Consider the following 16,800-nt stretch of genomic DNA (forward strand, 5'->3'; position numbering starts at 1 on the left):
TGCTGCATTTTATCTTGAAATAAGAGATATGATCCTGAGAAACAGCCCTTTGTGGGATGAAAAATACCAAAGCACATATTCCTTTGGAATCCATATGTAATGGATATGGATTTTTGCCAAGGGATAAGCTTTCAGCTTTTTGCCAAGGCAAAGCTGAAAAGGAGAAAAACATGTCCCCAAAATTTTAAGGAAACTTGAGGAGTCACAGCTGCAGTCTGTCTCACCTGGACACTTAGTGTAACTTGCATTCTACTCATTGCTCTTTACAGAAGAATATTTTCTGAGCCTTGAAAACCAAGGGATAAACCATGAGGTGGAGGCAGCCACGTGAAGGAAGGATGTTATCTCAGTTTGCATCCCTGGTAGTTGGAGCAACTTCCAGCAACAGCTGGAGGTGCAAAGTGACTCTCTGTAAGAAGCGAGGGTGGTACTTGAAGCGAACCAGTGGGAAATAAAAAATGATGCCACTGAAAATGAACAGGACGATGTAAAGGATCTCTATTTGGGGTTGATCAATGATGGGAGCTAACACCAGGTACACAGCTGCCATCAGCACAATTATGGGGATGATAATTGGGACCTGTGAAAGCAAAACATCAGCATAAAGACTCATGTAATTCTGGGCTTCTGTGTGTCTGGATAACCCTGGAACTTCTGCAGAAGGCTTTGTAGATTAAACCTTTTTGCAACCTGAGATATTACCTAGAAATACCAATTAATCCAGACATCCTGTTTCCCAGCCTACCCCCACCCCAAGGCTGAACATCCCTGCAAGGGCTACACTGCCATATCACACCCTAACCCCTGGTCTTTCCTGTCCTCCTAGACCTGAAGATGCAAACTACTGGGTTTAGTGCCAGGCCTGTTCTTGGTCTCCCTACTACCGTGCATCTCAAAGCCAAGCTGTAGACAAAACACAGAGCAATTGTATTCAAATCAACTGTACTTTAGCACCCTTGCACATAAAGTTTTATCCATGTGTTTACAGACAGGTGGACAGGCAATCTTAGAGGCAGTTTCTGTAAGCCTGGTCAGAAAGCATTTAAACTTCAATTTGAAGCCCCCCTCCTCAAAGGAGGGTGGCTTGTGCATTCATTAATAATCCTCAGTCACTGAGGAAGCACTGAAGATCAGCTCACTCATGGCATCAGGGGAAGAACATGTGACTCTTGATTTCCCTCCTTTCATCTGTTTTATGGGGAACAAACCTGTCCCTATGTCATTTCAAAGAACTTGGGGCACTCTACCTAAGTTATTTTTCCCTCTGCAAGGTTCTAGCACCTGGGCTACCCTCCCAGGAGTTTGCCCAAAGTCTGTGAGCAAAAACAGGTGATTACAATGTTGATCAGAATCATCCTTCATTTACCATTTAAATCTTTTAGAAAGAAAGAGGATATGGTAGATATATTTTCAGAGTGAGGAGGCAGGGCATTATTAGCTTATCAAGAAAGAGAATTCAATCTTGACTTATGCCTGTATGTTCACACTGTCTCACCCCTTGTTGGCTTTGCTGACACAAAACTTGAAATTAAAAAAGGAAGGACAACCACATTGAATCTGTAAGCCACCAGTGCTCAGTCTTTTCTCTAAATGTTCTCTTAGTCACTTGAACAATATAGGAAAATATTTGAGGGTTTTATGTTATTACTTTACCTTGTAAGATCTTGGCAGTTCTGGTTTCTTGATTTTTAAATAAAGGAGCCCAGAAATAGTCATTCCATAGAAAAGCCATGCCATAAAACTTGAAGAAAATAAAAAAATTAGCATTACACTTGGGGTGAGATCATCCAGGAATGTCAGTCCTGCCTTGCAGATCCCAGATGTTCATATCTCCAATTAAGAAGGTGAATATTGATATAAATTTAGTAGTTCCTCCATTCATTTCCTTTCTAGCACAAATGATGAGAACTTTAGAATTATCTGAACATGACTGATTCAATGGGGATGAATCACATTCAGTTAAGTCTCTAGTGACAGGAGCATTCATGCATTGCAAAGGTGCTGGTTCCCAATCTCTTTCTTTTCCTTCTTCCCTCCTCCTCCCCCCAGTATTGGTTAGAAAGCAATAGCCCAGGCTCAAAAGGATAATGCAAGAAAGTACTTGTAAACAGTGTAAAACCCAGGAGCACAGGGGATGCAAACAGAAACCCTACACACACATACCTGAAGAAGTTGACAATGCTGGTAAAGCTCCCTGATATTATCATTATTAAAGACATGGCAGATGTGAACAGTAGAGCAGGGGAGGGTGTGAGGCGTCGCACATGCGCCATGGACAGGATGTCTGGCTGAAAAACAAAGCAAAGCATCATCATTTCATGGACTCAGAGCTCCTTATTCATCCCCCTCAGCTGCTGGGGAGCTTTGCCTGCAGCCAGAGCCATTCAGAATCAGCAAATAAGCACTATATACAACCAGACCAACTCCAAGGAGTGTAAATACAGGAAACTCCTTCAAGGGCATTTTTATTGTGTCTCACTGGTTTCATATCAAACATGATCAGTTTGAGCAGGCAAAATGAGGTTTTCAAACTATTGATGTGACAGAATGAGTCAAATTAGAGCTTTCCTGACCACCATCAGGACCTTTTGCCATGGGCCCAGTCTTCTGCCCTCTGTCATGTCTCTCTGGGACTTGACTTCTCTTGGGATGACTGGAAAATGAGACAAGGACTAGTCCTGAAACATTTATGTGAATACAAATTACACCAGGGTTTGTTTCAGGATTAGTAGCCTCTTTATTGTTTATTTCATTGGGAAAGTTTAATGAGAAAGACTGCTTTTAAATCTTATTTTATTCTTAATTCCCAACCAAAATATCATGCAAGAACCTTTGCTAGAGGTGAGTGTTTGAGAAATGGCATAAGCATTCAGCTCATAGTGTGGTATGGTCAGATTCAGACCATCTGTGCATTCTCAGCACAGAGCTTGCCATGATAGAGCAGGCATTATCCTCAGAGAGAGAGGTTGAGGAACAGTAACCACCAAAAACAGGACCACCAAAACAGCAACCACCAGTCCAGTCATCTCCACCAACCTGGTCATTCATATGCATAAAAGATTCCCTGCTATGAACCAGGAGCAGAGCTGGTGTGGAATCACAGATTCATAGAATGATTTGGGTTGGAAGGATCTTAAAGATCATCTAATTCCAACATCCTGCTGTAGGCTGGGACACCTTTCGCTAGACCAGGCTGCTCATAGCCCCATCAAGCCTGGCCTCAAACTTCCAGGGATTGGGCATCCACAGCCTCTTTCAGTTCAACCAATTTCAGTGCCTTCACACTTGAGGACAGAAATGCCAGATGCTGTGGGTGGGAAGGACCAAAAAAAGCAGAGAGATTCAGGAGGAACACAAGAGGCCTGCTCAAAACAGAGGACAAATGCAGCTCAACCTTTTTTCTCCTCCTTGTGGAGCAGTGTGGTTAAGTGTGTGTGGAGGTGTACCTGTGAGTGAGGGGGGTCTGTATCAGCAGCTGGGATGTGGCAGCAGCCCTGGGGGCTTGTTTGTCCAGATACCAACTTGGGGAGACTGGGACCAGGGGCTGAGTATCTGAGCCCAGCTGCTGGAGGGGCCCACACTGTATATATATTTTATATTAATTTCTCACTAATAGACCCCTGATCAGCCAGAGAGGGAATGAAAGGCCCTTGGTGTTGTTAATGCTGGTGTTTGTGTGAGCCCCAGCTATGTCTGTACGTGGAGCTCTATGTTCCCTTCTGGCTCTGTATGCATATATACAGCTATACATGTATGTATGTGTGTGTGTCTATAAATATGTTTGACACCTGTGTTTGTGTGTGTGTGGCTACTGGGAATGCATGCTGGTCTTATTGGTTGGACCAGGGAGAAAGGAGCTGCAGCAGCCTGACCTCCACTGGGTTACCAGATTTGGCCCACCTAACAAAACCAATGATAACCCAAGCTAGGGAGATGTAAAGCTTGGTGTCACTTTGTAATTGCTATGAAGCTTGAAGAGCAAAGATGTCCTATGCTGCATCTAAGCTGGACTACCCATGTGAAGGCTGGATCACCCCTGAGATGAACCTGTGTAGTCAGCATAACAGCTGCAAAGGCAGCAGGCTGGTGCTGGGCTACCCTCCCAGTGTGAGCAAAGGTGCCTTACAACACACAAGCATGGCCAGGTTCTCCTTTCCTGGCAGGTATATTGACTAGGTCACCCACACCCTGTGCCTGGTGCTCCAATGCAGCAATATTTGAGTGGTTCATTTCAAAGCTGTTCTTAAAATTCAAGCTAGATGTGAATATGTTATCTTTTTGAAAGCACCTGACTGAAAAAGAAAGCCCAGAGACAACATACACTGTGGTATTTTCAGGGTCCCCAGGACGAAGGAGGAATTGAGAATCTGACTCCCTGCTCTTAGAAAGCTAATTTATTATTATATTATATTATATTATATTATATTATATTATATTATATTATATTATATTATATTATATTATATTATATTATATTATATTATATTATATTATATAATGCTATGCTAAAACTATACTAAAGAATAGAGAAAGGATACTTACAGAAGGCTTAAAAAAATACTAATGAAAAATTCATGACCTCTTCCAGAGTCCCGACACAGCCAGATGGTGATTGGTCATTAACTAAAAACAATTCACATGAAACCAATCAAACAACCACCTCTTGGATAAACAATCTCTACATTCCAAAGCAGCAAAACACAGGAGAAGCAATCAGATAATTATTATTTTCATTTTTCTCTGAGGCTTCTCAGCTTCCCAGGAGAAGAATCCTGGGCAAAGGGATTTCTCAGAAAATATGAAAGCGACAATACGCCTTACTTTTGAAAGAGATGGAGATTAATGAGCAAGGAACAAACCCCTTGAAGAGCTATCACTCTGCCAGTTGAACATACACAGTGTTTTCCTCTCTGCTTTAGTGTCACAGGAAGGTGAAGTTGCTCAAAGCAAGCCAGACCCCTTTCTTTGTGCTCACCATGTGGCCCTCCCTGGCAGCAATGTAGCACACACGGCCTCCGCTGAAGAACGTCCCATTCGAGGAACCAAACGTAGACAGGGCCACCGACAAGGAGATGAGCCACGCCCAGCTGCCCAGGACTTTGTCCCTGAGGTGGGAAAGAGTTCACAGCATAAGATGCAGTTCATAGATGTATTGAATACTCACTGTAGAACCAGACAGGTTGCATCCCTCCAGTATTTCTGTATTGAACATATCTTTTTCTGTGGTCTTTCTAGTGATTTAAAGTCTTCTTGCAATTCCCATAATATTTAGTGACTAGGAAATTTGCCTTGTCTGACAGCCTTTCTTCCTGCTATATATATTCTGTCCACACTGCAATGGTGTACAAAGAGGTCACAACAGGCAAAACCACATTTTTTGTGTACTGAAGCTGTGGCAAAACACCTGAAGATATCACAACCAATAACATTAGCTCGGAAATTACAGAAAAACTGTTCCCATCACACTGGAAGAAATATTCTGCATTACAACCTCTTCCTGAATATGCATAGGATTTTAACCCTTTAATCCCACATGCACCTAATACTGCTCTTCTATGAATCTGACTTAAGCCAAAAAAAATGGTTTGAATTCCAGATGTTTGGTTCTATAACATATACAGACATTTCTGTTTCACTTACTACTTAACAGAAGAAGTAGCAGAGTTACAGAGTTCAAGGTAAATATTTGGAAGGAATGATAATTTTCTCTCACCTAAAAGTGAAGATTGTCTTCTGGAATGAAGCAGCATTAAGAGTATTAATTGAGTAATAAATGCTGGTGTTTGGGGTAATTGTCACATACACAAACACTGTTTATCTAATTGGCAAAAATCCAAAACTCAAATGTTTTTTTAGATCACTTTATTTACAAGCAAACTGAAACCTGTGGTTGCTGTTAAATCGCTGTCATCAAGAAACGCTGGGAAGAGTTTCTGAGCTCTTTTTGTGCTGCTGCACCTCTCACCACTGAACAATGTTTCTTTCTGGGAGTTTTCCTCTTATATAGGGAATAAATGCATTTAAATGTGACAAGTCCTCCTCTGGGTTCTTTATACTCCTCCCATTCTTTCTTAATGGCCTGAATAGCTGCATGTCTTGCTTGTGAGGCACAAACTTTACCTCCTCCTCAGACTGGCTCCCTACCTGTTCCCCAGCCTTTGAGTGCCCAGATTTCCTGTCACTAGTTCAATATTTCTTCCTGAATTGCACTCTTGGGTGAAAAGGTTAATCAGACAGGAAAAGGAGATGTGTTACAAAGGAGGAAGCTCACAAATAACTTGTTAATTAGGAATGATGGGAAAGGAAGTGCAGGGAAAGTTCGTGACACTGCAGCTTAGTGAGGCTTTGTGACATGCTCAAACAAAGCACTAGACCTTTAAAAGCTCCTACTCATAATGAAAGGCTATTAGAGAACACATCCAGCAAGAGCTCAGTCAGATCTTCAAATGGGAGATCTTGTGAAATGCACACAGAAGCAAAGCTGCTGCTGACTTTTTAGGAAGAGCAGCACGTAATCTGTGGATACACCATGTCATCATTTCTGCCAGACAACTCATTTAGGGCTATCAGGGATTCTGTGTCTTTGGAAATATCTAGACTAAGGCTGGATGTTCTGGTGGAAGATCATTGATGGTGTCTATACCTCTCATGATGATCCCTTCCTTCTCTTCCTAAATTCCTCATCTTGTACAGAAACTGTTTAATGTCACCAAATACTTCAGGTTGAGGAAAGGTAGAAATTGTTTCTGTGCAGGTCTGGAAAAACACAAGCCAATTGCAGTTACCAAAGGCTACCCAACCTGTGTATAACAGCTCTCAAAGGTGTTGAGATCAGTACCATTTTCCATTTCCCCACAGATGGAGAAACTGAGACATAAGACTCTGGTCTGCTCTAAATTCCGGGTGCCAAGTAGACAGGATTCAGCAACATTGCCCATGTTGCCCCACGCAGTGCTCACCCCCAGGTGACAGCCACAGCTCCTGAAGACAGCAGCTCAGAGGGAGTCATGGCCGCCAGGTAGCTCACGTTTACCAGCAAATACAGGCATGTAACCAAAGGAATGGCAATCATCAGAGCTCTGGGAAGGGTCACCTGGAAAAGGGATGACAGCAGTCTTAGGTGCAGCACTGTGCTTTTTTTGTTTGATTTGGTTTTGCCACCACCCACGTCTCTCATTGAAATTCCTCCACTTCCTAAACCTTTCCTCAGAACAAGACATAGATCCAGATTCACATGGCAGCTTTCACACCAGTCTTGTACGGTTCCAAAGTTAGTCTAAAAAACCCCACAACCAACCAAACAAAATAATTCAAACAAAAAGAACCCACTAAATCTTATTAAAAAGATTTTGATTTGTAGCTGCCTAAGATGCCTTTTGCATATTTCTTGATTATTTTAATATTGATTTATTTGTTATTAGTATGTTATGTCTCCTGGTGTGCTGCATCTTCCCATAAACACCTCACTGCCATGGACAAAGTTCCAGGGTGTGTTGTATCACATTTAACTACTCTACAGTTTAAATCAAAAGAGGGGTTTGATCTCAAAATCTCAAAGGGGACTTGCACTAGGAAGGAAATATTTATTTTTTCTTAGTGGCAGGATTGTGTCTTAGAACACCACAGGATCATTTTAAGACTCAATAAAATCAACAGTGTCTTATGCAACTGAAAATACTGGGAAATGGCAACTGTATGCATCTAAGAACTTGAAATATCAATTTTTGCATTCCCCATTCTCAACACAGGACAAGATACAGCAATTTCTAATGGTGGTGTCTCCACTCTGGAAGGGCCTGAATATCAGTGCTCATGATCCTGTGGGAGAGAGTGGCCCTGGGATCTTTGCTGCCATTTAGGTTAATATTTAACTGTGTATTTGCATTTGATCTGTAGGATCTTGTGTGCTGCACTGGTACAAAGCACACTCTATAAACTCTGCACTCACACAACTCTTGCAAAATAAGAGTTGTTCACTGCTGCAGTGTTTGATCTGTGAAAATGGATAATATGGCACAGAGAAGGTGATGTGAGATGCAGCTGAGCTACTTCAGTGCCTACAGCATGGACTGCACAATGCTAAAATATAGATGTTTAAAGACAGGGATCATTCACAGAGTTAGATTCCCTTTCCAATGAGGCTTGGCTTGCTCTGAAGTTGCCCTTTGATGCAACAGGGAGAGATAAAGTACTTTGTTTTCTAAAGCATAGATTATGGATCAAGTCTTTAAGAAAATACATGTTGTTAAGAATCCTTTATGGATTATAGCAGTGAGTGCTTTTCTGAATAAATCTAGGTGTCTACAGTGAGATCCTCTAAACACTAAGAAAAAACTTCATCCCTAAAGCATCCAAGTTCTGTCTAATAATTTCTTTCCAGTCAATGGGTTATTTTAGGACTTTTATAGGACCACAAGATGGTTTGGATTGGAAGGGACCTTAAAGATTATCTAGTTCAAACCTCCATGTAATGAGCAGGGGTTCCTTCCACTACACCAAGTTGCTCAAAGCCCTACACAAGCTGGCCTTGAACACTTCTGGGGACGGGGCATCTGCAATGTCTCTTCTGTCAGTGTCTCACCACCCTCACTGTAAATCCCTTGATTACCACTCTTAACACAATCATAGATAGAATCAAACATATTAACAGCAGGATTAAGTAAGTAAAACCCAGCTCGCTCCTCACTCACTCACTCACTCACTCACTCACTCACTCACTCACTCACTCACTCACCTCAGGCTTCTTCAGTTCCTCAGTTACATAATTTAGGTTGTTCCATCCATCATAGGACCAGAGCCCCTGGTAAAACGCCACTCCAACTGCCCCAATACCTGCAGTGGTGCCTTGAAAACCATTCTGAAAACTCTGAGTTTGTCCCTTGGCAAGCAGCACCAACCCACCCACCACGATCACCAACAAAGCCAAGAGTTTGGCAGCTGTAAAAATGTTCATAACAGATGTTGCCAGCCTCACGTTGAGGCAGTTGATGATAGTTAAAATCAGGATGCAGGCGGCAGCTGTACATTTGATGGCAACCTGCGGAGATGAGCATCCTGGGTAGAACGGCGCAATGGCGTACTCAGCAAAGCTCAGACAGACAGCTGCCAAACCAGCTGGTCTCACCAGGATGACAGAAGTGTAGGCGAAAAGGAAAGCAGGAAAGGAACCAAAAATCCTCAAAATGTAAATGTATTCTCCTCCAGACTCTTTAATTATTGTTCCAAGCTCAGCGTACGACAAGGCTCCAAACGTGGCCAGGAGACCACATGCTGCCCAGATCAGCAGGCTGCTGGCAGGGTTCCCCATGTGGTGTAGTACCCACTCAGGGGACATAAAGATCCCTGAGCCTATCATGGTACCTGCAATTAATGACACGCTGCTAATCAGGCCAACCTCTTGTTTCAGTCTTAACTTCTCCTTCCCTTCAGTCAGATCTGTGGATGAACGGAGTGGATCTGTTGCCTTCCTTTCCCTCATTGTGGAAATGTGAGGAGACAGGAGATGTTGTAAGGAGAGAATCTGAAAAAGGATTAAGGCATTTGAATAAGGACTACCTCAGACTTTGAGGTTTAGTTAATAATTAGAGAAGTCACACTGAACGCTGTTAAGAAGCACAAACCTATCTTCTCCATTTCACATTCTTTCATTACCTATCTTATCTTGGTAATTTATTATGCCAAGTTTGATTATCCCTGAATTTCATTGCAAGCAATTGTAATGGATAGTATCCAGCACGACCTCAAAATCACTCAGCACATTACTGGACTGTGATCCTGGTTATCTCTCTTTAAATCATGCCTCAAACAGCATGTGAAATAAGGATCAAGTACGCAAAGTCCCCATGCAAATCTGCACTTTATTCTTTGCTGAAAAGTCAATGTTCAAGCACTTGCTTCAGTGCTCAATCATATCTTCATTTTTCACTGTAACATGATCAAACAAGTCTGCTGGCCAACATGCTAAGGCTTTGCTCAACAAGGAACATTTTCAGTGTCTTGATCAAAGAAACAGAAAGGTTTTGCTAAAAAACAGTCCAGAGACATTTTTTCTGCACAGCAGTAGGGGGCAATATGGGCTTTTTCCAATTTTAGGAAGTGGAGGTGGAGAAGTGTGAAAAGGCTACAATTACATTTTTCCAGGGCCTTTTTACCATTGTACATAAGGTGTGCGCACTCCTACCAGACCACAATCTTCAGAGCACTTTGTCACAGCTCATTGTACACACATTTCAATGCACGCATGACAGAAAGGTGGTACAAGCTTTTGAAGATACCCCTGACCCTTACTTAGATACCTAACACATGAAATTCCAGACCTTGAGGCAGGTTCTACCATAAATATGACTATTACAGTGCATAAGGGTGTATTTTGTGATTTGAGATGTAGATGAAGTATTGAGCGGAAGGGAACTTCCACGTGGATTCCTTTGAACATGAACTAAACTTTACTGCAGAGTTACTGTCCTTGGAGGTCTCTTGCAAACTTCTGTTGTGATAAGTACCAGAAGTGAGACCTTTCTCTGCCCTTCATGGCAACCACAGACCTTGAATCTTTATCTGTTCTTCTCAAATATTTGATCTAAAAAAGCATGACTATAAACAGAGCAGTATTTCTATTGTTTCTCTAAAAATTCCTTCTAAATCATTTAGACTTCTCTTTCTTTACCTTTTTGCAAAAAAAAAAAAAAAAAAAATCTAACTAGCTTTGCAGTTCTCTGCAAGAAGAGTCCAGGATAACTCTTGAACCCTTAACAAAACTACTCATGGGTCCACAAGAAAAACACACATACAATTCATACAAGTTTCTCATGCTAAGGCAAATAAAGGCGCTCAAATTTTATCATCAGGTTCAAGTACTTTAAGTTCTCTAAAGAAGAAAAAAGCTCTCAAATCTCATTAAAAAGTAGAGGGGTTTAGAGTATAAATGTTATTATTAGATTAAGGAAATAATGAAAAGTTTGTTGGGTTTCATAAAGGATTTCAGAAGCTATTCCTACTATCACCTCTAGTATTCACTAGGAAATGGATGCCACCTGGTTTTCTCCTAATTTCAAAGTCCCTTATGGAAATTCACAGCTGATCAACGGGTAGTTGTAACAAAAGTGAAAGCTTATACTTTATCTGTCAAGTAGGTTTTTTAAGCTTTCCCAGCAAAGGTGTGAGTTCTGAGAATAAACATACACCTTGTACTGAAAGGGTGCAAATTAACACATTTCAAGTTAATGGTTTGCAAAGTGGTTGAGAACTTGGAGGGAGGCATCCCAGTAATGCAGAGTATTTTGGTTTGTTTTTACTAAGTGACAGCGCTCTTCTTGTCTGGTTTAGCTATTTGTAGTGTATTCTTTAAAATTGCAAATGACACTGTAAGGCAATGCAGGAATCCTTTACGGGTCCAAAGGTCTGTGTTTTTTTCCTGCACTACTGACACTCCTGTATGCATCAACACATGTATTATGTATACCAATCCTTATTGAAAACAAAGGCACAAATATGGTTAAATCAACGCTAAAGGAAAATTTCATTTGACTACAGCTAGTTAAGTGTCCTTCTAGTAAAGCTATACATATATTTCTCCAACAGTTCTCCTGTTTTAATGAAGGAATTTCTGTTCTGAAGTGTAAATGTAAGGTTCTTGGAGGGGATTTTTTCAAACCTTTACTGTTCTTGCTCTTAGAAATGAACAACTTTTAATCTAATGTTGTAGGGGGAAAAAAGTTAGAATGTATTCCAACTTGATCATGTAAATAAAATTCTGTAAGGCCCCTCATATAATGAGAGTTAATTAACTGGTATGTCAATAGCCTCAGTCAATTTCTAGAGGGAAGTCTATTTCCAATCCCAGATTCATTGTTACTGAGTTCTAACTGCTTCCACCTAAAGTAATAAGGAATCTAATTAATAATGATAAGAACTTGAGGCTATTCCTGTGGAAGCTAAGGTAGTCTAATTGCTTTGGATTTTTTTTCCATTGTCTTGTTCTTTTTTTGTCTGATGTTAGCAGTAAGGAGCAGCCTCAGATAGGAGCAGCAGCAGACAGTTTAGTCAAGTGAATTGTCACAATTATAATTTGTCAAAACTGAGTATGGAAAAGGGCAACTCACTGCTCTCTTCCCAATGGGAGAGCTATACGAAGGAGTAAAAATTACAAGTTCTGCCTTCTCCTCGCGTGGAGTAGCAGAGCTTTGCTGCTCAAGCTGTCACCTAACACATCCCCTACCTGAACAAGTCTCACTTACCTTTGACACTGCAATGGGTGGTTGCCATCTACTGGTCCCGAGCAATAATGCAACACGGCTCAGTCCGCATTCGGGTTTGGTATTTTGCATTCCTGGCTGAAAAGAAAGTCCACTGTACGTATTACTTCTTCAACATTAAGACAGCACAAATAGACTATATTCGAGCTGGGAATGAACAATCTCCTTAATGTCTTTATGGATTTTTTTTTTATCTCAGGAGTAACTATGAGGACTAATTTAAAGTAAAGGTCAATGTCAGTGGTAAAAACTAGGAAAAACATGTGGGCAAATATTTTGCAATATTTAATTTTAGGTCCCAGGAGTGATATTTGGAACACAGTTATGGGCTTGGTTTCCCTGTCCCACGCTTGGAAAAGAGTCAGAAATCTCTAGATGGGATTAAAAATAACCTGTAATCTGAGAGTGGAGTGGCCAAAACCATTGCCCATAACTTTCTTTGGAGGCAGACACCAATAGTATACTTCTAAATTTGTGCAGGGATCAAGATTTTTTCTTTTTTAATTAAAAAAAAAACCACCAAACAACAAACATCAAGTTGGATGAGAGGTACTAAAGGTTAGAGAATTCATTCAGGACATAAGATGTGGGTTTGATGGCCTTCTCTACTTAAGAACGTGGAAACCCACAAATTCAGCTTGGATACTCTCACCTCCAAAATGCAAGATTTGAACTGCAGTTGCGGGCAGATCTTGATGCCTGTGCTTGCCATATAAGTAGAGATGCCTGACTGAAAACAGAGAGGAAACAAAGGCCAGGAAAGTGGAGTTCTGAAATACATCTCAAGCCCACAAGAAAAATTGGGGCAGACACACAACATACCCCAGATATCCTGTGTGAAAACAGACAAAGGAAAGAGGACTCATTGAGAGGTATCTGCCTGGGGAACAGGTGCCCCGTGGGTTTGACTCTAATGCTCTACATCCCCAGTGCATCCTAGCTCTTCTCACATCTGAGCCTTGAAAGAGTGCAGCTTTGGGCCTCCATCCCAGTGGAGTTGGCCTGGACCCACCAGCTTCTTTCATGATGTGCTCAGGGGCCAGCAGTGTGTGGTTGCCCCCAAGACAACAGTGCCTCTGGCATAACAACAGGGCTCCTTGTGCAGCAGAGCTCTGGCTGGGATTTTAAAAATGCCAATGTGAGCTGCAGCTAGCAAAACGAAAACACAGCTTGGGCTACTGGGAGTAGGATGGTGGGGTAGAAATGACATTTCTGAGGATGCAGGACAGCCCTAGGGTTCACAACAAGAATCATCACTAAAACTGAGCTTGTTATATTTAGAGTAACTGCCTCTCCCTGTCATGTCACAATAGCGGACCTGAAGTTGGGGGGTTAAGAGTGAATCTTAGACCCAATAATTTACCATGAGCTGAGTTAGTGCTCCCTGTCTGGGTCTGCAGACAGCCTGCAGCTGAGCTTGAGCCTCCCTGCTCCTGCTGATCAAGGGCTCAGCATATTCTGGTTCTGCAGCTATTAAACATTGAAAGACTTGCTTTTGTTATATAGATATGCTTTATTAAAATGTATTTGGTATCCCATGTTTCCAATTAGGCACTGAATATTATATGTTCAAGAGGAAGCTGCTAGTGCCATACTGAACTCCTTAGAAACAATGGGATCCAGGTAGAAGGAAATCTCAAAGGCTCAGGAGCAGGCTGTCCCTATGTGCCAAAAGATGAGTCAGTGGGAAAGAAAATCAGCCTGACTGAATAGGGAGGTTTTGCTGAAACTCAGGTAAAAAAAAAAAAAAAAAAAAAAAGAGAGTTTATGACCTTTGGAAGAAGGGGCAGGCAACTCAGGAAGAATACAAGGATGTCATTGCGTCATGTAGAGAGACTTTCAGAAGAGAGAGACTTTGTATGTATAGAGAGACTTTCAGAAAGGTGAAGGCTCAGCTAGAACTCAATCTAGCCACCACTGTGAAAGATAATAAAGAGTGTTGAGGATTAGAGGAAATGGCCACAAGCTGCATCAAAGAAAGTCCACATTGTTTGTCATGAAGTATTTTTTCAACCTTTTTTTGAAAACGTGGTTAAGCATTGGAATGGGCTGCAGAGGGAAGTGGTGGAGTCACCACTGCTGGTGGTGACTAAGAAACCACTGGTTTTGGCACTTAGTGCTAGGGTTTAGGTGGCACGGTGGTGTTTGGTCAAAGGTTGGACTTGATGGTCTTGGAGGTCCAACCTTAATGATTCTATGATAATAGCTGCTCTAGAAGTTACTGATGGAGTAAGATGAAACACTGATGAAATGAGAACCACAACTGAAAAGAAATAATTACAACTAGGGAAAAGTACTGATCCCACCGCTGCTTGCACAGGTCGAGTTAATCTGTCAAGGGCTATTGGTACTTTTTCTTTCAGCAACTGAAGGAAAGTATACAAATTTCTTCCTTCATTCTGTATTTCCTGGGATTATAGCTATATATATATACAATATGTGTGTGTTTGTGCGTGTGTTTGTGTATACAAACACACACAATCTGTCCTGTTTTCTTTTCCTAGCAATTTAACCTTAATAATTTATTTGCATTAGTTTGTACTCTTAAGAATGCCTTTTAAATGTTGGAATTAAGTTTCATTTATTTATTAAGTTTAATTCAAGATTAGATTTTCTTGTCCTATACAAAGTCTTTATCAAATAAATGCTATCATTACCAGAATACAAATAAACATTTTCATGAAAACTTTCTAGTAAACAAGATTAAAAATAGAACTTAAACATGCCAAAATTCTATTTAATCACTGAAATGCATTCCTACATTTCTGAGTAGATGCACAATAATACATTCACTAACACAAGATAGTTTTATTATTTTTAATATAAACTTTTACAACTGCATGCTTAGAGCTTAACCTGTAAATCTATAGTCATTCTGTTAGGTAGCATTCTATAATAAAATAGTTTTCTCTGTATAATTCATGTCAGAGACATCATAATAACATTGACCCAAATAATTCCAGTTTTCCTCAGGTGAAAAGGGGACATAGTAACTGCAGGTACTAAACTGAATTCCTTAAAAACTTCATGAAAACTGATCCCTATTTTTGAATGAAACTCTGGACCAGAAGTGACATTTAGGGCACACAGAAGGCAGCTTCCTTCCCTAGCCTGCCCCACTGCTGGCACATCTTCCTAACAACCCCAAGGACTGAAGGGCTGTTTGCCCACCTGCCTCTTTTCTTCTTCTTAATCACAAAAGTGAGGGAAGCACCAGCTTTGGTAGTGTGGCACAGCAGAGGACCTGCCCTACTACTAGGGGACTAGGAAAAGCACATGGAGAACAACAGCCAGGAAGGAAAATAGGGTAAGGCTGCTTGCAGCAGCTGGTGAAAGTTTTATGAGTTGCCTCCACCTGTTTGCTTTTCCTGGGCCAGAGTTGGGAGTGCAGGGTGGGGCTGGGTGGCTTATCCCTGCCTGGCACGGCAGCTGTAAACATGTGTGAGGCAGATCACCCTTGCACTGCTCTCCCCCTACGCAGTGGTGGGATGTGCTTCAGCTCGCAGTCAGGGCCAGCATGAGGGCAGGGTTTGCCCCTACATGCCCAAAACACTTTCTTTGTGGAGTGGCTATAAGCTGTATGATGGGCTCTGGGCCATCCATGCTTCCAGCCCTGTGAAGTTATCTCCTGGGATAAGCTTAGCCAGGGTCAAGGGGGCTCGGCCAGTGTCCAGTAACTGCCTAGCTTCTCAAAGAGCTAGGACAAGGGGGTAATTTTAATGCTGTTTAACTATAACATCACTTTGACTCTGTCAAACATAAAGGAAAAACCAATGTTTGCCTGGAAAAGTCAAGTAAGTTGTGACACTCTTTAACATCTCTGGCTGCTGATTTACGAAGCTGCAACAAACGTATTTTCCAACTAATGCTTCATTTTGTGCATTTTTACCAACAGACAAACTAATGATCTTGGGAAGATAGTGATGTGTTGAGACTAATTCCTCCCATCTGTATGCTTTGGTTAAAGCTAAAAATAGATACAAATAAAAGGAAGGATGAAATGGATTAAGCATCTTTTCTTGGCCTTATGGAGAAGTATGTGTGGGAGATGGGAACAGGTTTTCATTCCACTTGGTAAATTTTCACTTGAGATCTTGTGAAGGAAAGAACTGTGCTAAAAGGTTTGGAGGACTCTTGCTGGTCTAGAGATCATAGCTCCTTAATCACCCTTGTCAGTGATGCAGTCAGCATGATGTAACATGGATGTACAGGAATCACTCTTAAGTAGCATTGTTCTCTTGAATGAAAATTGGATGCATCTACAGATGATGTCCTCTAATTCTTAGTCCTTAGCCAAAATGAGTGGAAAGGCACCTCTTATTTACACATAAAAACTTCCTGATTTGCAATCCACTAACAGGATGCATTACAAGGGAAGAAGTTTTCCAGACAAACTGGATTTCTGTCTGGAGCCAGCTCAAGCCAGTAGGCAAAGCAAGCTGCAGGGTGTGGTCTTGTGCCTACTTTTCCTGTGCCTTTCCTGTGCCAGGGAAATGGGAATTGATTAGTCCCATTTGAAGAGCTAATCTCTGCTTCCCACTTGCAA

The 16,800-nt window shown here is 41.4% G+C and overlaps 1 protein-coding gene across 1 annotated transcript; it reads right to left on the reverse strand.

Moving 5' to 3' along the window:
* Positions 1 to 346: 346 nt before the first annotated feature.
* LOC118685398 (b(0,+)-type amino acid transporter 1-like) lies at positions 347 to 10,501 on the reverse strand. Its single transcript, XM_036380904.1, has 7 exons — positions 10,460 to 10,501; positions 8,735 to 9,484; positions 6,960 to 7,093; positions 4,976 to 5,105; positions 2,164 to 2,288; positions 1,654 to 1,741; positions 347 to 580 (listed from the first exon to the last, which is right to left on the reverse strand). Exons 2-7 carry the CDS (start codon positions 9,476 to 9,478, stop codon positions 347 to 349), a joined length of 1,455 nt encoding a protein of 484 aa, XP_036236797.1. The 5' UTR covers positions 9,479 to 9,484; positions 10,460 to 10,501.
* Between the last annotated feature and the right edge of the window lie 6,299 nt (positions 10,502 to 16,800).

Source organism: Molothrus ater, chromosome 3 (genome assembly GCF_012460135.2).
Source record: "Molothrus ater isolate BHLD 08-10-18 breed brown headed cowbird chromosome 3, BPBGC_Mater_1.1, whole genome shotgun sequence".
NCBI lineage: Eukaryota > Metazoa > Chordata > Aves > Passeriformes > Icteridae > Molothrus > Molothrus ater.